Consider the following 25,360-nt stretch of genomic DNA (forward strand, 5'->3'; position numbering starts at 1 on the left):
CCAGGTGGCCTTGACCTCTCGGATGACCCGCCAGCACGAGGCGAAGGAAACAGACACGCAGGCTTCAGGCCACTGAGCTTAGAAGTTCCTTAAAACACACGATTCTGGGACGCGGTGATCCAAGGGCGGACCGTGGCGATGCCGATGGGCCAGATATAACAGGGGAGAGGGATTTGCAGTCGGAGCACACCAGCCTCGAATCCACTTGCGGTTCGCTCACTTTATGGCCAGTCCTTGGCAGACTCTTTCCCTGAGTTTGGCTCTCTCTCACCTCCCGTGGTGCCTGGGCCACTTCCCTACAATCCAGTCCAATAAAAGCTTAGGGGAGGCAAATGCATTTTTGCATGAGCCCGAGAGGTGCCTAAGAAGGGAAATGTAAATGCTGAGGCTGAGGCAATTAAATGAAACAAAACCCCCCAATAATTTCATGTAGCAAACTTCAAACATACACAGAAATCAACTCGAGGGTTACACGAGCCAGAAGCTTCCCTCCACTTATTGGGATTCGACAGCTCAGCTCCCAGGATGGGGAGCCCCAGGGAACACTGGCTCCCACCAGGCTGCTCGGGGCAACTGGGTTAACTGGGTCACCCTGCCCGTGTCCCCGCAGCGAGGCCAGGGAATACAGGTCAGCCCTGGGAACGCAGAGGATGAGGTTATGGAATCTGAAAAGATGCTGATAGAGGCGAGGACGACTACCCCGGGTAACCCTACCACCACCAGGGCGATTACTGAAAACCCAAGTGCTGAAGAGTATAACACCACGCAGCCCAGGGATAATCTGGGGACAGAACAAGGGGCAATTTCTCAACCCAAATTCCCTGACAGTGCCAACGCCAGGGTGGAAATCTCTTATGTAAGAGTGGAGGAAACCGTGAGCGGGGAGATCTCTTCCCCGCCCTTCAGCCTTGTGGTGAGACCTGTCACTTCTACTGGGGACAAAGGCCCTGTACCTGTGTTGGGAGTGAGAAGGTCTCCGGTGTTGCCTGCTCCCTGGGCACCTGGGCTAAGGTATGTCTGGAGTGGGGATGAGGTCACCTGCTGGCTATTCTGCAGACTCTCACTGGTGTGGTGGCTGTCACACCTAGAACAACATGCCGTGGCTTGGTACCACCTGGCCTCAAATCCTCCAACTGGCCTCTGGTTCTCTCTCCACCTCCAAGCCCCATGCACTCAGAGAGGCCTCCCTCGCCATACTCTATTCCCTCCTCCCTGGCTTATTTACTGTCAGTGCCCTGTTTATCTCCTGCATTGTATTTCTCAAAATCTACTGCTATCTTCCTGGTTCACTTGTGAGCCTCGAGAGGGTGGGGCTTTGTTCAAAGGTCTCCTCTGGCCCTGGCCTGGCACTTACTCAACTACCATAATATGGATTTAGTGACGGCTGACCACCTGGAGACTGGCCTTGCTGGGGTCTGAGCCGTGTGTGGTTCAACCGGTCCCCTGGCATTCAAATCCAGGAAAGTGGCGTTTTGGAGGTGATTGTGAACAGGCTCAGAGCAATCTTCTTTGTTCCCCCAAAAGGGAAGGCAGCTGGGCACTGCCCTGGGGCTGAGGCTGGCATGAGTGCTCCAGTACTTGAGCTGGGTTTCCAAAGTCACCACTGCACCACATGTTTTTTACTTAGAAATGACTGTCCAAGGAAAATGGCCTTGGGGGAGTTTGGGACAGGACAGGTCCACCGCGTCAGTGTGAGGTCAGAGTGACCAGCCATTCCACTTGCCCAACCTGAGCAGGTGGAGATGAGGCAGAGGGAGTGCCCACAGTCCACTGTCCCACCCAGCCACCTGGCAGCTGGCTCCAGGCAGGTGGCTGGCAGCGCTCAGAGCTGACAAGCCCTTGGACACCTCCCTAACAGCAGCCAGTGAAGACGCGGCTAAAGGAAAGAGCGATTTCCAGTTCCAGTTCCAGTTCCAGTTCCAGGGCACACCTTCACCTGCCACCTTCCTTCCACGGGCAGGACCACTGTCTTCAAAGTACCACTGTTCTCAGGTCCCACCCTGCTCCCCTACCTTCCACGGCCCATCCACTGCTGCCCAACTTCTACCTTCTCCATCAGCACACACCTGCTCAAGGCAACCACATACCTGCCGTGCTGTCTCAGCCCCAACAAGCCCAGCCTCCACCTTGCACTCCACTCCCCTGGAACTGCATTCCCTCCCCTCTCTGCTTATCTACCCTCCTCTGTCTCCAAGTCCAAGATCAACCTCCAGCCAGCCTTTTCCAACTCTGCTAGCTCCCACCTCCTATTCATACCCGCCCCTAGTACCTCAGAGTCCTGGGGTGAACAGAGCCACTGAGGGTGTCACAGGTGGTTTGCATGAAGCCCCCTGACCCCATGAGGGTACTGCTCCTGGGTCACCAATGAGAACATGACTTCTGTCCCCAACTCTTTTTCCTGTCTTAGACTGGGGCAAGGACAGCTGCCCGAGCAAGGGCTCCAGGAGTGCGACTGGTCCCCAGCATGCTCTCCTGGCTTCACGGCCCTGCAGGAAGCTCCATGCTTGCTTTACGCACCTCCCAAACCATCATGGCTGAGAGACTCCTCTGACACCACTGAGTGTGACCCATGTCCTGGCTGGTGGGAAAACCGTGGCCACCTAGGAGACACTGGCCAGCTGTGGGCCCCACGGTCACAGCCCAGCGATCTTACCAGAGACTATCATGTACTGAGCCTCCAGAATGAGCCGGGCCCTGCGCGAAGCACTGACTTCCTTTTGAATCAGCATCTACCGACCCTACAGCTGTGGGTACAATTATCCCCATTTTACAGATAAAGAAACTGCTGTTTAGAGGTGACTTTCCCAGGGTTACTAGGAAATGCAAAATCAACGTTTAAACCAGGCTTACCTAAATTGGCTAGGTTAGCTTAATCACATCCCCAAAACACTCTCTAGCCTGGGGTGAAGAAAGCTGGGTCGAGGGGCCCAGGGCTGGATGGGGATGCCACTCCCGCTCCTGGATGTATGCTCTATGGCCCTTTCCCTTCCGGCCAGCTCCGCGAAGTGGATGAGAAGTACACACTAAAAACACTCTTGGCCCAGAATGGACTCAGGAATTGCCAAGTCAGCTGATATAGCAGGAACACACATGTGTGACACTTAAGAGAAATGGTGTCAAAGACCAAGGCCTTCTGATGGCTGACCAGGGCCTCATGGGGGCCAGGCACCACATCCAAATGGGGCTGGCTCACTGGAACCAAATGCTTAAAAGGCTGCTGCAGAGTTAAGGGTGTTAGTTCACTTATCTGCAATGCAGATTGCAATCAACCTGCCTGTCTAGAAACAGCCTGTCTTGTCTTTATTGGGATCTCTCTTCTGGGGTGGCTTGGCATTCTGAATTAGCAAGCAAGTGGTTCCTTAGTAAGCACATAAACTAAGCAAAAAGATCTAGAAGATACGCAGAAGTCCACCTAAAGCAATAAAAAGTGTGCAAAACTACCTCCACCTCACATTACTGTCCATCCCTTCAGTACCCAAAATGCTCACATCAATTACAGTCTAAGTCCCATAAGAGTAGGAACCTTATGGGTGTGTACCCGATCCACACAGGGCCTTGGATAAAGGAGGCATTTGAGAATTGTGAAATGAATGAATACTACGTGTGGTCTACTTCTCCCTTGCAAAAAGCCCATGTAGAACAAGTCACAACAATGCTCAGGAAAAGAAATATCTAAGTAACAGAAGAGATGCATCCTCAACGTCAAGAAGATTCCAACTCACAAAATACGTGGCTGAAGAATGCGTTATCTTTGGACAATACAAAATGAGCATTAAAACACACCACTCTGAGAAGAAAGCTTATTCGTTTGTCCTAGTGATAAAGATATTTTTCATTTTAAAGGCCACATAGTATGTGTCACTGCTCCCTTATACTTATGAAGAAACAGAAATGAAGTGATGGCAACTTACAGCACACAAACCCAGTATTAAAACTCCTGATTCCTGGTTCTCTCCACTACACACACAGTGACAAAACAAGCAAAATAGTTGCAGCCAACATGTTTTGGGGTACCTCACCCCCTCTATATCTCCTTTCTTTAAAACCTGCCTTCCAACACCCACTGCTGAAGAAGTTGGCTAGGAAGTCATGTTTATACCCCACGGCACTTCTCCTGGACACAGCTGATTGGTCCAGGACTGGACACCTGGTCTAAGGTCTGTCAATTCATTGGCTGGCCAGGAACCAATCGGATTCAAACATCAAATTCTGACCTCAGAGAACCAGAAGTCATTGTAAATTGGTGGTGGTGACATCCACTGAAAAGTCATACAGAGCCAGTTCTGAAAACCAACAGCAGGAGGACAGGCTGCTGTTATGAGTGAACAGGAAGAGAAGGAAGGCTAATCTGTAGTTAGGAGAAGTTCAAAACTGGCCCTAAAATCTATATGGTACCTGAGAGAGACAGAGACAAGAGTAGCTGCTTTGGCTCATGTTGACTTTCTGGTTTCCGGTCCCCGTGAGGCTGGGATGTATTTGGTGAGATTTTCCTGCATCTTTTCAATTATCCTTCAACAGTTCTCAACCTGTGGGTCGCGACCCCTGAAAATACATCCTGCATATCAGATATTTACAGTATGATTCATAACAGTAGCAAAATTACAGTTATGAAGTAGCAACAAAAATAATTTTATGGTTGGGGGCTACCAGAACATGAGGAACTGTATTAAAAGGTCATGGCATTAGGAAGGTTGAGAACCACTGTGACCTATATAATAAAAGCCTAATATGCAAATTGTCCCCTCAGGTGGTCGTTCAACCAGGAATTCAACTGCTCACTATGATGTGCGCTACCACCAGGGGGCGATGTGGAACATGGCGAGCGTTGGTGACATGGTGCTGGCAGCAGGCAGCAGTGGAGGCGCTGCTGCCCCTACGAGAACAGAGCGGGACCATGGTGGGATGGTGGAGCAGGTGAGAGGGCGGTGCCAGGCCAAGGCGGGGTGCCAAGCGGGGCTGCAGGGCTGGGGGCGGGAGCTGGGCCTGATCTCCACAGGCCACCCCCAGAATTCGTGCACCATGCCTCTAGTCTTCAATAATCTTTTCAACAATGAGCAAGTCTGAGTGGCTATCTATCCAAGGCTTAGTTTTCTTGCCTGTACAATTTCTCACCTGATGGGCCAGCAGAGCTCAAAATTCCTTGCTAGCACAATGCCTTTATCTTTGATCCTATAGCTATGTGCTCTCCAAGGAAGTTAAGAACTCCCAGTATTATCACACTGGTGCCAGGGAAAAAGCAAAGACCCAGAGAAAGAAAGCTGAGGCAGGAAAAGAATGAGCATCTGTTGACTCATATTCCCACATCCTCCCTTGGCCCCTAGTCCTGAGAAAGAAACAATCCTGGAACGTTGCATGTAGCTCTGCTCAACACAGAAATCAGAGCAACTGGGGCCTTGCCACCACACTCTGCCAGAACTCAGACCAGATTGTGCCTGCTGGGAGGTGAGGCCAATGTGGCCTTTGAGGCATAAGAATGTCCTAGAAAGGAAGCATCTCAGGTACCACTGTTTCTGTCAAGAGGGAAGGGGCTTCCAAAGACAAGACAACAATGGTGGATGCCTGCCCTGCTGGTTGGCAAAGCTAGCAAAGCCGTTGAATCATTCTGCTAGATGTGTCCCTGTTGACCAACGGAGAAAAACAGTCCTTCCCTGGCTGGGCCCCAGGCACACTGCTCGATCAGAAATGTTTTCCCTGACGCCACTCAGGTCTCGCTTTGGCTGTCTTTGACTTCTGTCCACCTCTGTTCCCTAGAATAGGCTTGTCCTCAGGGCTGAGTATACATCCTCCTCCTCTAATCCTCTTGGCTGCTGCCCCAAGTTCAAAGAAACAAGGAACAACATGGATTTCCACTACCTACGAGCACCATGCTGGAAGGAGGGACACAGAGGCATCCTTCCGCAAGGACACTGCAGGGAGCCTTGCGGTCATCTCAACCAGCCCTTGTCTTTCCCTGACCAGCAGCATCAGCAGCTCAGGGATGAGCCTGCCCAGGATCAGCACTCTCACCCTCCGCCCACATCCTCTGTAGAGGGGAGAGATCTCAGCCATTGGATTCTAGGGAAATGACAACCTTTCAGTCCGTTACTTTAGCCATGAAATGGTTGAAGTACCTTCTACTTCATGGGTTCTTTCCGTGTTGCAGTAAAATGAAACATGTGAAGTGCATGGCCCAAATCCTGGTTTTTGCTGTTTACTAACTCTCAATTATCTTCCAGACACATCTCTCTTTAGACCAATAAGTTTACAGAGCACTGGCACAACCACACCACCAAAATGCTTGGAGGCTAAGGTTCCAGGCAGAGGGCTCTGATGAGCAGGTAAAACCAGAGGTGGCTGGATCCGTCTATGGACATTCTGGTCAAGAGACTTCCAGCCCAGCCAGAAGGGGACACAGGCAGAGTCCTGGCTCCCAGTGGGCGCGGCGAGGCCCTGGGGAGCAGGACTGGTGCTAACTGGCACTGCTGCCCCAACAATTCAAGTGGAAATGCCTCAACACACCCACCAAGTCCCAAGGTCACAGGCGTCACAATTGGGTCTTTGTTCCTGAGTTCAAAAGCCTCACTCACCACTCCTTCCAAAGCCAGCTTGCAGGATGCACAGCACACCTCCCCTCTCCCACCATCAGACGCTCAGCTCCCTTGATCTGGGAAACCACCCACCAGAGGATCTGTAGCTTGGCCCGCTTCCTTTCTCCCTCCACCCACTCAGTTTCTCTGGTGAAGCTGGTCTACTGTCCAGGCTGCCTGGCTTTTCCCCCCGCAATCCTCACCCGAGGATATGCTTTCACTGATTTTTAGGGAGAGAAAGGAAGCAGGGGAGAGAAAGAGACATATTGATTGGTTGCCTCCCGTATGTGTCCTGACGGAGGATTGAACCCACAACCTAGACTTGTGCCCTGACAGGAAATGGAACCCCCAACCTTTTGGTGTGCGGGATGATTCTCCAACCAACTGAGCCATCTAGCCAGGGCCAGGCCTCCTGGTTTTATGGCAACAGAGAGTGTGGGTTTACACGGTAAACAGAGCACTGCAAGGTCCCTGTGTAAACATCGCCTGCTGAGCAGCTGTCTCCACCAAGGATAAAGGTACAAAACTTGCAGAGGAGTGGAAAAGCCATGTTTCAGAAGGCTCTCCCAACTGACCCCCGGGGCCCTATGGAGTCTCCCAGCCACGGAGTTCAGACATGGGAGAGGGCTCAGGGAGCTCATCTCCTCTAGGCCCTGGACCCAAGCAGTCACCAGATTATGTCCAATTTACAGAAGGGACAACTGAGGCCCAGAGGGATCAAGGGATTTGAAGCTACCCAGCCAGGAGCAGGTGGTGGGCTTCCAGGGACAGCAGCTCCCTCAAAGGGTCTGTGTGCCAGACTCAGCTGCTCTGGGGAGTCAGGCTGCCTGAGTCCCCTCAAACAGCCATCTGGACCCCTTAGAAGAGGAGGTTCCTCTAGGTCTTCCCAGGTCTAACACAGAACCCCCACTTTGTCAAGGCACTTCCTTCTCCACTCCTAGGCAGGACTCCATGTGTTCCCAGGGTCCTAGTTTGATGGGAAGGCAGAGGACACCACCCCTGAGAATCAGGGAGTCCTGGCCAGTGGCTGGTACCCACTCCTCCTGCTGCTCCAAGGCAGCGAGGTGGCAGAAGGGTCCCTAAGCCAGAACTCTGCTTCTGAGCAGACTTGACCTTATACGGAGAAATGGGCCTGCCTTTCTTTGGAGCAAGCTCCAAAACAAACATCTTTCTCCCCAGCTGGTGTCTCCAGTTCCACCAGCAGAGATCTCCTGCGTTGGGTGCGTAGGGTTCCCAGAGCCAGGTCGCGGTGACAATGCAGCCTCCTGGGGGGCGGGAGGTAGGACTGGTGCTAGAACAAAGGCTGCAGGCAACGCTGTGCAGGAGGACCCGTGGGGGCACACGGGGTGAGGCCCCAGGCCTTACTCTCAGGACGTGGCTCTGCCAAGGGGACCACTGCTGCCAACTACCTTGGTGGTGACTCCAGGCACAAAGGTAGAGCCTGAGGTCTCTGAGAGGGGAACAGGCTTCGAAGACCCCAAACCCAGGAAGGTCAGGCCTACGTTTGGCATCTCAGGGGTGGTGTCCTCTGCCTTCCCATCAAACTAGGACCCTAAGCTCACCTCCCCCAGGCGGTCTGCTGGGATTTCCTTAGCATCTCCACGGCTACTTGCTGCCCACCAGCATAGAAATCAGGGGCCCAAGAACATTCCTGTTCTGTTCTGCTTTTGACCTCAGATGACTCACTTCCCCTCAGATTTTCTGTGTGTCAGTTCATCTGTAGGATGGGCACAGTCATCCTTTGGTCTGCCTTCCTTTCAGAGCTCAAAATACGGGGAGGGAAACGAGCAGGGAGGGAAAAGGAGAACAGGCGCCACCCCTCTGGGAGGATCCTCCACACACAGCCCAGAGAGGCTCCTGTGCACGGGCCTGCCCTCACAGCAAACCGAAACCAAAACACAGCCCAGGAACCAACTCAAGTCCCGCAGACCCTGGGCAAGCGGCTGCTCCATGTCCTGGGCCAGAGTCGCCCGCGGTCCTGCAGGGGCCGCACTCAAACTGGACTCCTCTCCCCACCTACAGAGGCTCCTGCCGCGAAGGGCGCTGAGGTACTTGGTCCACTTGGAGAGAACCTTGGAACCAGCAGCGCCCTGGACAGCCCTAGACAAGACAAAGCCTCAGCTCCCAGTGACAGGGCGGCTGCTGCAGGACCCTCCCTGGCCCCGGGACCTGGCTTCATCCCCCTGCCTGGGCCTTCTTTCCAGGTCCTGGCAGCCTTCAGCTCGGCAGGGGGCGGTCAGCTCACTGCCCAGACACCAGCCAACCCCCCCAGGCCTGGCCTTTCCTCAGACAACACACCAGGGGCCCAGGACCCTGGACCCACAGTGACGTCATGGCCTGCCTTCCCCCACCCCTGCCTGGACCCTGGCTTCTAGGAAGACCCTACGTGGGGAAGCTGCTGTAGGGTGCCTCTGAGCTGGGAGCTACCCTCCCCAGGGACCTCAGAGGACACGGGGACCCTAAACGTGGGGCGATGGCTATACCCACGCTGCCACCCCGGCCTTGCATTAACACAGCCGGTTAATCACCCCGAGCGGTGGACACATTCTTCCACCACCAGGCAAACTGCTGGCCTGCAGCCCAAACCAACAGGGGAAACTTCAGCCTCTTCAGCCCTCTCCCCGCCAGATGGAAATAACGTATAGCTGCAGCGGTGGGGGAGGAGGCAGGGAACAAAACCCGCCGTCCAGTCCATCCGAGGAGCCGGCGGGACCCCCGAGCGGGCGGCCGGGGCACTCACCGCTTTCGTTCTTCTCGATGACATCCACCACCTCCCCGGCCTGGAGGCTCAGCTCCGAGTTCTCCTGCTTCTTATAGTTGGACACCACCACGTACTGTTCCAGGATCATGGGCTCGGCGCTGGTGTCGGCACCTGGCGAGGGCAGAAAGCACGCGGTGAGCCAGCGGCCAGCCATGGCCCCGCGGCCGGGGCGCCCCCTGTCCATCGGCCTCGGGGGAGGCTGCTCTGTCGCCAGCGCCGCTCCGAGGGGCTGCCCGCAGCCAGGGTTCGCAGCTCGCTGGGCCCCCAGGACAGGCCATATAGCAAGGCCCCACACCGGCCCGCTGCACCGCGGGGGCCGGGGGACATGGGGAGCCAGGGGACGGAGGGAGGGTGGGGGCAGGAGAGAGACAGACAGAGAGGGGCAGAGACGGAGGCCGAGGCAACTCAGAGGGGAAGCCTGCTGCTGCGATGAGTTAGTCACAGCCCGGCACGCGGGAGGCGGCGGAGAGGCCTGGGGCGGACGTGGTCTCTCCAGACCCCTCGGCGACAGGGGCGTGAGGGGAGGGCCGCGGGTGGGCGGCCCATGAGGGCTGAAGCCAGAGCGGAGGAGAGAGAGAGAGAGAAAGGCAAGGCGAGGAGGAGGGCTCCTGCCTCTCCCCCGGCCCCTGTAAACCCAGAGAGAGAGAGAGAGAGTCAGCAGTCCTCCCCTCAGGAGGGAGAGGGAGAGAGCGGGAGAGACGGTCTCCACAGCCCGGGCCCAGGCGAGAAGTCAAGAGGGTTTGAGGCCGCCAATCACTGGGGTTTACTCGCAACCCTTAAATAGAAACACATGAGACCCATCGAATGAGGAGCCGGGGGTGGAGGCAGGGGAGGGGGAGGAGGGCCGAGACTGTTTACTTGAAACCCAAGAAGAAAGCCAGCGGCAGGCCAGCCCAGCCCGCCCCCCCTCCCCAACTTTTCCTTGAGTTCGGCTCCTTGCCTACCCCTTGGGCTCACCAGGGTGCTGCCACCAAGCCCAGGGCCTGGCACGCACCACGGACCAGCCTCAGGCCGGCTCTCCCAGACCTGCTTCCAGAGGGGGCATTGGTCTGGCCAGGCTGCTGCCCACTGGCCCCATGGAGACTGACTCAGTCTCCCTCAGCCTTGAAGCGCTGGGGCGTGTGGTCAGGCTCCTAGAAGCCTCCAGCTGCCATCTCCTGGCAGTTTCATGGAGCTCGAGGGGGTCAAAGGTGGGGCTTAGCAGGAGGGCAGGCTCCCCAGCAGCAAACAACTTCTCTGTCCTCCTCAGCCAGTTAAGCAAACATTCATTAAGCAAACACGGAACTAGGAGGTGGACATACTGCGTGCCCACCTCAGTTTACATGGTGTGCGGCACCGGACATGCTGCTTACACCTCTCTGTGCTTCACTATTACCACCACCATCACTAGGGTGGAGGTGGCACAAAACACCTAAGACACTGTATGCCACACGGAGCTCAGAGGATCCACCAACCAGAGACCCACTGGTCGCCTCCCACAGGAGGCCCTCCCGAACCTACAGGAATTCCTAGCACCTTCAGCTATGCGTCTACCGCTCTATACAGATGTCAGCCTCCTGGACGGCTGCACACTACCCGGCTCCACAGCCCCCTTGGTGCTTCAGCCTGCGGCCACGTTCCCTCTGTGCTTGAGTCCAACTTGCCAACATTCTGTGCCAGGCACGTACACCGTCCCAAGTTATCCTAACAACCACCTCCTTACCTTCCCGTTTCGCAAAAGACAACTCAGAGGCCCAGAGAAGCCAAGAGGCTCGTCCCCACTCACACGGCTGCTGAAGAGAGAACCAAATTCACAGTTTTAGGCTCAAGCCATTTCTCTTTCCATTACAGAACGGCCTGATTTCTGTTTCCAGGCATCCCGTTCTTCTAGCACGGAGATCCTTGACTTGGTCTCACAAAATCGCCCAGGGAGCTTTTAAAGAATACAGATGCCTGGGTCCCACCCCCAGAGACCCAGATTTAAGTGGTCTGGGGTATATTTTAGACACCCCTTGGGTCGTTGGTGGCTGAGGATGTGCCCAACCTAGGGCAACAAAAGGGAAAGAAACCCATTGCCCCTGACAGTTTTCTCCCGGGATCCTAAACTCCAGCTCAGGCCAATGGAGACCCAGAAGGGACCCTAAGCCAGGCAACCCCTCCAAAGCCAGGATTGTATTTCAGGCAGAAATGCAACCAACAGCTAGGCAGCAGGGCCAGCCTGGCTCTGCGCTCAGACACGGCCAGCAGGACAGAGGCAGTGCTGGGCACAGTGCTGACAAGAGACTACCTTCCATCGGGCCCCTGGGGGACACCGGTGCTTCTGTGGCTAAGAGCATCCATCACAAAGAGGGGTTCCCTTTCCAGTCTGTGTCAACGCAAGATGCAAACAGAAGAGGAGCTCCCCAGCACCAGGTTAGAGAGCTTCCAACTCCCGAGAGCACCTGGATCACACCAAGGATTAACCAGGGGCCTCGTTACTGCTCACTCGTGGGCAGCACTATGCCAGGTGCCAACCGCATCATCTCGCTATCTGATTGGATCCTCGTAACAACCCTATGTGGCAGGTCTTGTTACAGCCCCATTTCACACACAGGCAGACTGAGGCGCATGAGAGTAAGCACTTTTCCTGAGGTCATATGGCTGGGATTGAACCCAAGCCCACCTAACACTGGTGCTTGTGTTCTGAACGTGTGTGCTGTGCCTGGCCTCCAGAGAGACCCCAACCCCTGGTTTCCAAGGAAGGACCTGCCTCATCCTGTCCCGGATACCTGGCACACAGTCGGTGCTTAATAAAGACACTGATTCCTGCTACATCTGTTGAGCAGACCACAGTGTCCACTTAGGGGGCTGGCGCGCAGTAAGTGTTTGTGAAATGAATGAAATGAATGAACAGGCAGACAGATGCACAAACTGACTTACTGGTTTGTTTTGAGCCAATACAGATACACCAGGCAGGGCCTCGCGTCTGAAATTTGGGGAAACTAGACAACTAAACTGTGGAAGGGAGCAAAGGCACAGAGGAGCAAGTGGTCAGACGCTGCCAGAGAGGACAAGCAGGGGTGCTGGGGAGTGGAGCGACATCAGCTCATTTTAATCGAAGCCAAGGAAACCGGAGACAAGATTTCAAAGAGGGGAAAAAATCTACATACTCCTTCCCCCAGCCCCTCGGAATCCTGGCCGGAGCTTCCCGAAGACTGACACTCTGGGGTACAGGGAGAAAGGGTAAGGAAATGCTCTCTAGACATTCCAGAGCACACAAGACAGGCGGTGGCACTTCTTGGAGGCTGCTCCAAAGGCTGGGGGATGGACAGATGGACACACAGACACTCTGTGCTCCTGGCTGCCCTCCCCTGCCCTCCCCCAGCACATGCTGGCTCCCAGCTTGCTCGCTCTGGCAGCTGCCTCTCAGGGTGTTGCCTGCCCAGGGCTGCCCGGGTGGGCGTGAGCTGGGAGCAGGTATCCAGATGAGAAACTGCTCGGCAGGCGGGTCGGTGGGTGATGTCATCCCACAGAGGCTGGCTCTCCTCCCAACCAAGGCCTGGAAAATCAGGGGCTGAAGGGGTTGGCCCCAGAGAGGAGGAGAGGCAGTGGAGGGAGACTCCTGTCTTCAGATGCAAAGGGTTTGGCAGAGACTTGGAGAAGGGGCGGACCCTTTTGGAGAGGAGAGCCCCTCCCGGTTGGAAGGGGGCTTTGTAAGAGCCTCATCCAGGGATGGGCCCTTGTGCCTTCCCCAGAGCCCTGCCCTACCCTCGCCTCACATCTGCACTCCGACTGCCACCTGGAGGGGCCGCTGGCTCCTGCCCGGTCTTGGCTCCCAATTTAAACTTCTTAGCAAGGCTTTCGCCAAGTCAACCCTCTGCTTCAGTGGGTCCCTGTGGCTTATAGAAGAAAGGCCAAACTCAAGTTCAGTCTTTCTTGACAATGTGAGCTCCTCAAGTTCCCTGACACACAACCGTCCTGTTCCAGGCAACATTCATCATTCCATGCACATGCCTCGGGCATCGCTCTGTGCCAGCCACAGTGCTCTACGCCGGTTCTTCCTTCCAAGCCTTTGCTGTAGCTGTCCCGGTCCCCCCTCCCCTGCCCCTCACCCCCCGCCTGGAATGCCCTTCTTCCTACCAACCCCGATGCTCCCCAACCATCTCTGCCTCCAGGAGTCGCCCGATCGCTCTCGCCGTAGTGCTTGCTCCTGTCCTGCACTGAATCTTTTGTGTGACACTGTGGCCCAACCAGACCTCGTGCTTGAGACAAAAGTCTCTCTGTTGAGAGTCGATGCCCCAGGATGGGTGCCATACGACATGGCACTGGACACAATAATTACCCGAGATTTATGACACAAAAGCATACGACTGGAATCTAAGGGTCTGAGGTCCAGCCCTGCCTTGCCCCTACTGGCTCTGTGACCCTGGGGAGGACACTTAAGCTCTCTGAGCTTTAGCTTCCTCATCTGTAAACAGAAACAGAAACAGTACCTGTCCCGTGGGGCTGCTCTGGGCATGATATAAGGTGACAGGGTTAATGCCCTATGTAAACTGTAAACAGTGTTTATAAAGCAAACAGAAGTGGGAGACTGGGGGAGGAACAGGAGGGGTTTAGGTTCCTCCACAGCCTCAGAACCAGCAGGCAGCTCAGGGCAAGGGCCACAGGGGCCAGAAGGGTGGCCGAGGGTGCGGCTCTGCACTGTGACCCTCTGGGACTGGCCTCTTGGCAGGCGACAGGCCCTGTAGAGCCGGGTCAGGGCCTCCAGGCCCACTCTGGGGGGATACCAGGCGAAGCAACCCGAAGACCTTACCTCCCGCTGAGCTTTCTGTCTCATCAAACCCTCCCACATTCCAGGTGGGGAAACCAAGCCCAGAGAGACCTGGCGACCCACCCAGGACTCTGACCCTGGATTCCAGTCTGGCTGGTCTCCCCACCCCACCCCCCGCCCACCACAGCCTCTCTCTCCCAACAGCTGGGCTCATCCTAAGAAGCCAAGCCTTGTGGTGGCCCCTGCCCCAGGCTCCCCAAACTCTCCATGCCCCCCCTCCCCCAAACCCTGGACATCCCACCAAGGTCCCTCCAGTCCCTCCCCTCACCACTGGTTCCTCCCAGCCGGATTCGGCATGCGGCTTCTCCTCAGGCCCTCGGGCGGCCAGGCTATACGTTTGGTGAATAAAATGTATTGTTGTGGGCCAAGTGGGCTCGGGCTCACTGGCTCGAGGAGAGGGGAAAAAGGGACAGGAGCCCAGTGATTAGCTCAGGCCCAGGCCCTCGTCACAGGCAACACCAGGAGGACGACTGCAAGGGGCTTGGGACAGGCGAGGGGTCCGCCTGACTGCTGCCTTCCCCTTGGGTCCCCCCTCACAGATGTCCACCTTCTATTCCCTGCCCACAGCTGTGGAGGGAGGGGCTGAGCCTGGGGCTCTGACCCCTGGGGCTGGCCCAGCTAGCTCCCTCTGACCTCTGCTCCTCTGCCTGTTCCACGATCTCTAAGCCTGAACCTCTGCTCTCAGGTTTGGGCTGAGGAAGTAAGGGATGAGGAAGGGGGGGTGTAAGGGAAATTGGGGGGAGTGTCAGGTAGCACCCTCAGAAATGGAGGGGCTCCTGGAAAAGCCTTCTGCAAATCCCACCCTCTGCCTGCCACTAGCCAGTAAGATCAAAGACTACAGGCAAGCCCGACCCCTGGCCCAGCTCTGCCCGGACAGACACAGGGCGCAGGCCCAAGTCTCTGAGGCCATCCCGGGCCAGGTAGCCCACAGCCTGGAAAGCCTCCAGAGACTCTGCATCCCTGGGGCCCCGGGGCTGTGACCCCCCTCGCAGTCACAGGCCTCCCCACTTCCTGCTTCCGCTCCTGCCTCCAGTTAGCTGCCTGGAGTGAGATTAGTAACCCTGGGCTGGCCCATTTCACAGGGACGGCCAATTGAGTTAATTGTTGAAGATGATGATAACTCTCAGAGTGCCAGGCTCCCCAAGAGGTGGGGAGCACTGCATCCACTTAGGGCGGTCACCGAACCCCGCCAAGGCAGCACAGCCCAGGACGCAGCAGAGCTGGGGTTCAAACCCACACACTCTGGGTCCGGAGTGCATTTGCTACACACTGAGCTATGTGGTCACTGCCCATCAGAAGCCTCCGAGGCCGGATCTGAGACCGAACAGGGTCGAAAGGCAGGCAGAGTATAGGCAGTGGAGGAGGCAGAGAGGATGCCGGGCGAACCAACAGAGGGCTGCGGCATCTCTCAGGGAAGCATGCGGCAAGGGGCCGGCAGCACTGGCTCCCACACGCGGATGCCTGGGACGCACATGTTCACACACATGCACCCGCATGCACCCTGGGCAGTACCTGTCACGTCCTTTTTGGGAGACTCAGACCAGCTGGAGAGCCACACTTCCGAGTCCCCGAGGGCAGGCAGCAGTGGGAGAAGAGAATCAGAGGAGAGAGAACCGTTAGGCAGGCAGGAGGTCCACCGGGTGAGTGGCTGCAGGCACCCGCAGAGCAGCTGGCGGAAGGCGGGGGAGGGGAGGGGAGTGATTTCCTGGCCCTGGGCTGGCTGCTGGGCGTGGGCTGGCCAGAGTGATTACAGAGGCAGAGGCCGGCTGGGACCGGGATAATGAGGTGTCTGCCGAAACGCAGGCATCCTTTCGAGCATGGAGAAGCCCACACAATCCTTGCTTGGAACAGGGCCCATGGGCTGGGTTATGACTGCCCTGGAGAAGGCAGCCTGGACCTTTGTCTTTGGCCCTGTGGGTGGCTGGCCCCACAGGGCTTGGTGGCTCCAAGGATCCTCACCAGGCCAGCAGGCTCAGCAGCCTGAGTCTGGAATTCAAACCTCAGGGCTGGAGAGCCCAAGGCCAATGTCTAGGCATGGGGCACCACACCACTGGCCTGGATGTCTTCTCTAGCCCTTGCCCCAGATCCACCCCCTGAGGAAGACAGACAGGCGCTGGCAGAATGGGAGGACACCTCATTTTAGAGTCTCACACCTCAACTCCAACCCAGAACAGGGACCTTTAGTGACCAGAAGAGATGAGGGCCCTTTTCCAGGGACAGAAGCCATGTCTGATCTGGGCCTGTTTCCTCATCTGTGAAATGAGGTTAAAAGTTTCCTCCTGCCAGGAGGGAGAAGCAAAGTCAAAGCACCTAAAAGAACATAAGATCCTGAGGCGTGATATAATAACACTAGAGGCCTGGTGCATGGATTTGGGCACCGGTGGGGTCCCTCATCCTGGCCTGCACCCTCACAACCCAGGACCCCTCAGGGGATGTCGGACTGCCAGCAGGTGGTGTACCTGAGGGGTGTAGTAGTGCACGAAGCAGCAGGAGGAGCCCACACTGCTTCGCTCATCCCGGCCCCACTGCACCTGCCACCGCCACTGCTCGGTAAGCTTGCTGAGCGGTGCTCCCATTGTGGGAGCACAATGACCACCAGGGGGCAGCTCCTGCATTGAGAGTCTGCCCCTGGTGGTCAGTGTGCATCATAGCGACCGATCGACTGGTGGTTCAGTCGCTTAGGCTTATATATATATATATAGATTATGAGGCAGAAAGCTCTTAGCCTAACCAATGGTGTGAACATTTCTAGCAAATCAACATGGAATAAACATGGACCATCCACCGTGGTGTATAATGGCTCATTTACTCTCCACAACAATCCCTTGAGGTGGGTATGTATATTCCCCCCCATTCTACAGGGAAGGAAAATGAGTTTGGACAAGGGAAGTAACCAGCCCAAGTTCCCACAAGCACAGAGTGGCAGAGCCAGTAATAGAAGCAGGTCTGGGAACACTCCAGCTGGGACTTTCTCTGCTGAACTGTTCATCGTTGCAAGGAGCATAGCGCTGGCTGCAGTAGGGACAGTGAGGGGGAAACGTTGAGATGCAAGTTGAGATACAAACCCTACACGCACCCTCATACAAACACTGAGATAAAAACCTTGTTCTGCCCACCAGCACTGGCCAGCACTGCTGCCTGACCCAGTGACAGACAGTAATCATAATCGTAACAGCAGCAAACGTTTACACAGCATGTACTGTACACCAAGCATCGTGCTGAGCACTGACATACAGAACTCATTTGTTTTTCACAATAAACCTACAACGATAGGGTCTTCTCTCCATTCTTCAGGTGGGAAAAATGAACTAGAGAGGTTAAGTGACTTGGCTGAAGTCCCACAGCTAATACAGTGTCCATCCCTCGTGGGGACACAGACCTCAGGTGATCAGTTTGCCACTCACCATTTAACGCACCTAACTCTCTCTTGGTCCTTCCTCAGCAAGCCGCCTTCCGATTGCAGGCTGCTCCCCCCCCCCCCGCCCCCCCGAACTGGGAAGCCTGGCTCGGCCAGTTCCTAACGTAAGCCGAAAGAGTGGGGCTCCGGTGGAGAGGTTAGCAAGGCCTCTGGAGTCTGACCGTCCAGATTCAAATCCAGCTCTGCTCCTTTGAGGAAGTTACTCAACCTCTCTGAACCTGTTCCCTCACTTGTAAAAATCCAGATGAAACGATACATTTACCTTCTAGGTTGCCGTGAGGCTTAAAGGAGGTCATAGGCAGTCAGTGCTCAGTCTACAGTGCTTAGTATATAGTCCCTGCTCAGTGACCAGCCACCATCAGCCACATCTCCCATGAGCTTGGCTCACTCAGCTCTGGGGCACCAGAAGACGCATACTCCAGGAGTAGCGGGGACGGTGCTCAGACCAGATGCACCAAGAAAATGCTGACACCTGTCTGATGGCTCCCCACAGGCAATCCCAGACATCGGGTCAGTTGGAGTGGGGGGTGGAGAGACTCTGGGGGAGTGCACCCAGAGACAAACATTCTGTGGCCCACGGGGTCTAGCAAAATACCACGTGCGGGCACGCACGTACAGTGCGATTGAAACTTCGTGGCCCATGTACAGAAGTCGGTATTTTGTGGAAGAGCCACACTCAAGGGGCCAAAGAGCCACATGTGGCTCACGAGCCACAGTTTGCCGACCACTGACCTAGGCTCTCCAAGACTTTAAGTGGGGCTGGCCAAGTGGGTCTGAGTTCAGAATGGGGCAATCACTTCCTGTTGCTGTACCCCAGGTGGGCTGTCCCCTACCTAGCAAGGCCAGGCCAGGCCCGTCCCACCCCCACCTGGCCCCACCCAGCCAGAGGTTACCCACATCTCTCCCCATCTCTGCTAGCCTTATTGGGCACACCTCTCTTTTTGGCTTCTTTTGGGATCTTCAGAAGGAAACCTTTTGGGAAGTGCTAGCCCCTTTCAGTGAGCCAAGGGAAATGATTTGGCCTGGGAGTTGAATAGGAGTTGACAAACTGTTTCTGTAAAGGGCCAGAGAATCAATGTTTTAGGCTTTGTGGGCCATGTGGTCTCTGTCGAGATTACTCAACCCTGTGAGTGGGCAGTGTGCCAATAAAACTTTATTGACAAAGCCATCTGTTGGGCTGGGCATGGCCTGTGGGCAGCGGTTTGTCAACCCCTATGCCAGAAGATGAGAGCTATTGGAGAGGGGGGATGGCCCAAAACCCTAAGAGAGAGAAGTGGGGACCCTCGGCTCACAGAGACTAAATGCCCACAAGGTCTTGGCTGCTAGGAAAATTTTTCAAGAATCATCTCAAGGAAATAAAGGTAAAAAAAAAAAAAGGATCATCTCGAAGTATCTTATACCCTTCTAGGCCCTTGGGGTTTGGGCATTTGGGCAGACAGGGGGGATGGACAGGAAACTGAGCCCCTGATAAGTGCACAGCCTGAGCTCATGCCATGTCCCCCCATCCCCACAAGCAGGTCTTTCCTTCTCTCTCCAAAGGAAAATGGGAAGCGAACCAGCAATGAGCCTGTCTTTTTTTTTTTTAAGTCTTTTTAAAACATGATTTATTTCCCAGTCCCCTGGATCTGCAGAATTAACCCAGTTCCATGGTTCCCACCCCCTACTTCCCCCCTTTGGAGTGCCTGCTCTCCAGCCCACCCGAGCAAGCTGTCTCCCAGGGTGGGAAGGACCCCCTCGGCCTCATTACAATGAACAGAGAACCCCTGGCTCGCAAACCCCAGCCCTCCAGCCAGGAGGCAGACAAGGTTGCTGGCTCGGGGCTGGGAAAACGGAGACAGAGAGATGGGGTGAAGGAGCAAGAGGCAGGCGCCGCCAAATGAGCAGCTGTGACTGACACAAACCAACTGCTTCCTGCCCTCCCAGTTGTCTCTACCTCCCTCTCCTCGGGTGACAGAACCAAGGGCCCTACAGAGCGGGGTCACGAGGTCTGGTGGAAACCGGAGGGCATCAGACTGGGAAGCTGCACCACTGATTTTGCTGAGAACTAGCTATATGATCTTGGGCAAGCGGCCTGACTTCTCTGGGACTCAAAGCTCACATCTGTGAAATCAAGCATTTGGGCCCAGGGTCTCCAAGTCACTTCTCTGATGTTCTAGACCAGCGGTTCTCAACCTGTGGGTCGCGACCCCTTTGGGGGTCGAACGACCCTTTCACAGGGGTCGCCTAAGACCATCGGAAAACACATATATAATTACATATTGTTTTTGTGATGAATCACTATGCTTTCATTATGTTCAATTTGTAACAAGGAAATTACATCCTGCATATCAGATATTTACAGTACGATTCATAACAGTAGCAAAATTACAGTTATGAAGTAGCAACGAAAATAATTTTATGGTTGGGGGTCACCACAACATGAGGAACTGTATTAAAAGGTCACGGCATTAGGAAGGTTGAGAACCACTGTGCTAGACTCTTCCCGCAGAAACGTGCTCGTCTCCACAGTACGCGTGCACCACAGCTGAAGAGTCTTTCCAGAGAAATAGGCCGCTGTTCCAGGGAAAACCACTTGAGCACATGCTCAATCTATGGAAACTCAAGGAAAAAAGCAAATAATCCCGGAGGTGCAGAGGATGGAGAACTGGAGCAAGAATTTATTTTCATCTTGAGCCTTGTGCTTACTCTGCCTTTTTTCCCCCTGAGATTCTGGGCACTTGGCAAATATCTGAGCCTCCTTTCCCTCTGTAACAGAAGGGTACAAATAACGACCTGTCTTCTGTGCAGAGCTGTTTTAAAAGTGATATGGCCTAATGCCTGTGAAAGGTTTTGGAGGTGGACACGGTGGGGAGTGGACGACAAGGGCAGAGCTGGTGACTAAAGCATTGTGTGCCTGGGAGACAGGAGGTGTGGAGACAGGTCCCTCCGCTGCCAGCCCCCAGTTCTTCCATCTCTGCCACAGCCACCACTCTTGGCTTGCAGGACCAGCAAGAACTTAGGCCCAGAGAAAACCAAGTGCCTGCACGTCCTGGCCAAATACACCTGAAGACACTTAGATGCTGAACCTGATTCTTGTCAGGTGCAGGTGATTATGAGAAGTCAAAGAAAGCACTACATTAAAAACCCTGCATAGCTCTAAGTTAGGAAAGAGACTCTTATTGGTTCACTAGAGGCCCGGTGCACAATATTCATGCACTGGGCAGGGGGGTCCCCCTCAGCCCGGTCTGTGGCCTTTAGCAGCCTGGGAGTCCTCGGGGGATGTCCGACTGATGGCTCAGGGAGCGGGCCTAAGCCACAATCAGACATCCTTAGCACTGCTGCAGAGGTGGGAGAGGCTCCTGCCACCACCACTGCGCTCACCAGCTGTCAGCCTGGCTTGTGGCTGAGCAGGGCTCCCCCTGTAGGAGCACACTGACCACCAGGGGGCAACTCCTGCATTGAGTGCCTGCCCCCTAGCGGTCAGTGTGCATCAGAGTAACCGGTCGTTCTGCCATTTGGTCGATTTACATATTACCCTTTTATTATATAGGAGGATAATAACATTCCTTTTAGCTTTGAGTAACTCCAGAGCAATGAGGATTGGGTTCAATTTACCCAAATCTAGTCTCAAACCATGTTCCCAGGAATCCTTCCTTCCTTGGTGTCAAGCGAGTTCCGCCCATCCCAACTAATAAATCCAGAGTGGGCTGTGAGCCCAGGTGGGAGAGACCGGAGTGAGAACAGCCAACAGCACAAACTCCTCAGAGAATGAAAGCAAACCAAGCGCTCAGGGGACCAGGGCAGGGTCACCCTCCTTATCAGCTTACACAGCCCCCGCCCTGGGCTCCAGGGAGGGGAGGAGAAGCAGAGACCCTGCCAGGGGCCCCCGAATGGAATGCATACACCCCCACCCCCTTCTCCTCCACCAACATCTCAGTGTTCTTGAGCACTCGAGACCTCTCCCTCTGTGGGAATTCTATTGTTCTTACCTCACTGCAGCCTTGAACTGATTTCTAAATATCTGCCGTACTCTAGTCTTTTCTCTCCTTTTGTACAGCTAAACTTTGCACAGGGCTAGATTTCTTAGGTTTCCTACAGACTCCAGGTGTTTCTTTTCCTTTTTTTGACTAGGCCACCAGGAAACTCAGCCACTGCTTTCAGGCCATTGACTGATTAGGGCAGTGATGGCGAACCTTTTGAGCTCGGCGTGTCAGCATTTTGAAAAACCCTAACGTAACTCTGGTGCCGTGTCACATATAGAAATTTTTTGATATTTGCAACCATAGTAAAACAAAGATTTATATTTTTGATATTTATTCTATATATTTAAATGCCATGTAACAAAGAAAAATCAACCAAAAAAATGAGTGTCATAGGTTCGCCATCACTGGATTAGGGGCTGACAGCTGCTAGCCCTGTTACTTAAAGGTGATAATAGGCCCTGGCTGGTTTGGCTCAATGGATAGGGCATCAGCCTGCAGACTGAAGGGTCCCAGGCTCGATTCCTGAGTTGCAAGCTCGATCCCTGGCCCTGGTCAAGGCATGTGTGGAAGGCAACCAACCAACATTTTCTCTTTCTGTCCACCTCCCTTTCAGGCTCTCTAAAAATCAATGGGAAAGAGTGAGGATTAACAATAACAACAATTAATAATAAAAACGATTTAAAAAAATAAAGGTGGTAATAGGAGGGGCCGCTCTTCCCCTGAGCACATCCCTTGTAGGCACTGTACTGCTGTTGGGCATACAATGGCTCAAATCTTCAGGACAGCCCTACTGGGCTAAAAGTCCTTCACTAAGAAGTAATTTGCAAAGAAGTAGCTTAATTTGCATGATATATTCACTTTAAGGGCCCTGAAATAGGTCGTCATGCTCAGAGCAGAAGAAAAAAGGGGTGAAAATGAAATGAATGCCATCCAGAAAAAGGATGTCCCAGATTAACACATGGCAGACGGATCATGAGAATTCTCGTTTCATATTACACAGTGTTTTACAGAGTATCATACCTTAAAAAGATATTAGCTTGTAAGAACATGTAATAAATAACTTCAAAATGCAATAGGTATTTAATTTTAAAGCATGCCTTTAACATTTATGTAAAATGTTTTTTGTACTCGTTCAATAGAAACTTATCTGGCCACTGGGTAAAGCTAGCAATAAAACTACTGGTCTGCAATGTGTTATTAAGATGGCTAAGAAAGCAAGCAATCAATTGTTCAAACATAACTTCCAATCAAAAGTCACATGGGCTCAGGTAGTGTGGCTCAGTCGACCTATGAACCAGGAGGTCATGGTTCAACTCCCAGTCAGGGCATATGCCTGGGTTGTGGGCTTGATCTCCAGTGGGAGGCATGCAGGAGGCAGTCGATCGATGATTCTCTCTCATTGATGTTTCTCTTTCTTCCTCTCCCTACCTCTCTGAAATCAATCGATATATATACAAATAAATATAATGCAAATTGACCGGACAGCAGAACAACTGGTCAGCTATGACATGCACTGACCACCAGGGGGCAGGCGCTCAACACAGGGGCTGCCCCCAGCCTGCAGGCCCTGATTGCCCGATTGGGGCCTGCCGGCCAACCTCTTGGTCCCTTCCCCCAGCCGGGCCAGCAGGCTCCGATTGCCCAATGGGGAACAGGGAACCGGGGGTGGGTGGCGGTAGACGTGGGCAGTGCCGGGGCCCCAATTTCCCCACCAGTCGCCCCACACACAGAGGGCAGCGGCGGTGGCAGGGACGGGGCTGGCTGCTGGCAGCTGGGGAAGATAGGCCCCGATGGCAGGCCAGGCCTAGGGACCCTCAGGAGCAGAGAGGGGAAGACATTTGCTTAAGATCACACAGCAAGTGAGCGGCAGGGCTGGGGCTAGAACAATTACACTAGTTCCCACTTTCTGAACACTCGTGCTGGGCACTGTGCCAAACATTTTATGAGCCCTACCTAATTTAATCCTTACAACAATCTGTATTTCACAGATGCAGACAGTGGGACCCAGGAAAGTGAAGGCTTTTCCCAAGGCCCCACAGCAAGGAAGTGATGGCCCAGGCTTGAGCCCAGGCAGGCTGGCCGGGAGCTGGGAACAAAGGGGCCTACAACAGGGAACTGCATTCTCTGGATCCTCCCTGGCCATTGGCCAAGGGAAGCTCATTTATTTCTGCCGGGCTTCTCTTTGTAAGTGCAGCCATCTTCCTATTCATTCTGCTCTCAGTACGAAGGGGCCTGCCTCCTTCCCCAGGAGCTGCCTTTCTCAGAAACCAGGGTCCGCGTGGGGGCAGCCCCACCCGGGGTAGGAATGCGCTGCTGACCCTCTGGCCACTCAGCTCTGTAGTCAGAGAACAGTCAGTTTGCCCGGCTCAGGTGGGGAATGGGGTGGGGTGGAGTGGAGGCTGGGCTGGGCCTGGAGCCATTCCACAGCCCCTTAAGGGACTAAGTTCAAAGGCACTTTGGCCCCGGCAGAGTGGCCAGGGAGCCCAGGGGGCACTGCAGCTGCCTAGAGGGTCTACGCGGGCAGGGGGTGGTGGGCAGGTCTGCCATCCTCCCTCCATTTGCTGAAAGGACCCGAAGCTTCCTGGTTAAAGACAAGACAGGTGCTGTGGTTAATCAGAGGCAGCGTGGGGTGGACCGAGGGGTGCGGGGTGGGAAGGCAGGAGAGGTTCTGAGCCTCCGCTCCCAGCAGCTGCTGCCTGACCCCACGGCAAGCCCCTTGGGTTGCAGCCTCCCCCCTCAGTTCTCAGGTTCCCCCCTCTCCCCATGCCGGGCGTTGGTGTGCAGAGATGAGACAAACTCAACTCTGTTCAGAGTTCCAGGATCCCAGCCACCCCCCTCCCTGGAGCGTCTGCCTTGGTGGTCCTCCCCCAACGACTGGGCTATCCCCTAGCAAAGCCTGTAGCTGTGGGGAAGAGGCAGCCGCAGGAACGGGGGCCAGCAGAGCAGGATGGGAGTGAGCAGCTGCTGGGTCTGCAGTCCCCCAGCTCTGTAGTCCGTCTCTCTCCCTGGCTGTCTCCATGAGAGCCAGGAGTGAGTGATGGAGTCAACAGCAATGGCCAGCCCAGGGCCACAGCAAGTGGAATGTCTTGTGCTCTCAAGACTGGACTCTTGCTATCAGATGACCAATGAATCAGCTGCTAATCATTTAATGAGCATCTACCATGTGCACAGTTTGGGGGCCCTGGCTCTGACCAACTGACTCTCCACCATCTGTCTCCAAGCTCTGGAGACAGGGCACAGATATTCACGACCACAGACGGTTTCCCAGGTGTTCCTGCCTGCGTTAGGAGTTACGCAGGTTGCGGGAGGCAACGTGACTCCCTCATCCACCTTCCTGGCCCTGGTGGAGCTGCCACTCACGGTCATCCTCACTCCTTGAGGCTGCCCGGACTGACCAGAGGGCACACTAGGGCTGGAGCGGGGTAGGGGTGCAATCAGGGCTGAGTCCTGGAGGCCTGGCATCTGTAACTGGACCCTGACTTTGGGGCAGGGCTCACAATGCTTCAGCTGACATCTGGTTGGACACTGCCCTCAATGGAGTAGAGAGGGGTGGGAGTGAGGGCCAGAGTTGAGGATGACCCAGTTTTCATGGTTTGCCAGCTTCCCTCATCTTGCCCTGAGCAGGATCTCTGAATTGCTCACTGACTTTGTCAACTGGCTCCAGAATATCTGGTTAGCACTACAGTCCTAGCAAGTGTCTGGTACATAGTAGGAGCTTATTCAAAATTTGTTATGAGTCTCTCCAACCAGATCCTAAGTTCCTTCAGGGTCTTAACCCTGACAGCATCCTCACAGCACCCTGAACACAGTAGGTGGTGCCCAATAAATCCTCAGTGGCTCATGGGAGGTTGCACATTCACTGCT

General features: G+C 54.7%; 1 protein-coding gene across 3 annotated transcripts in view; it reads right to left on the reverse strand.

Moving 5' to 3' along the window:
* Nucleotides 1-25,360, reverse strand: part of SH3PXD2A (SH3 and PX domains 2A) — a 220,518-nt gene that overhangs the window by 47,077 nt on the left and 148,081 nt on the right. For 2 of the 3 annotated variants that reach the window (XR_009448256.1, XM_059661286.1), the window contains exons 7-8: nt 15,629-15,673; nt 9,307-9,438 (exon numbers count right to left, since the gene is read on the reverse strand). Coding sequence is in view for 2 of the 3 variants with exons in the window: in XM_059661286.1 (XP_059517269.1) it covers nt 9,307-9,438; nt 15,629-15,673 (177 nt within the window). In the remaining variant the exon portion in view is untranslated. The remainder of the gene's footprint in view (nt 1-9,306; nt 9,439-15,628; nt 15,674-25,360) is intronic. The other variant, XM_059661287.1, reaches the window with a different exon arrangement.

The sequence above is a fragment of the Myotis daubentonii genome, chromosome 13 (assembly GCF_963259705.1).
Source record: "Myotis daubentonii chromosome 13, mMyoDau2.1, whole genome shotgun sequence".
In the NCBI taxonomy this organism is placed as follows: Eukaryota; Metazoa; Chordata; class Mammalia; order Chiroptera; family Vespertilionidae; genus Myotis; species Myotis daubentonii.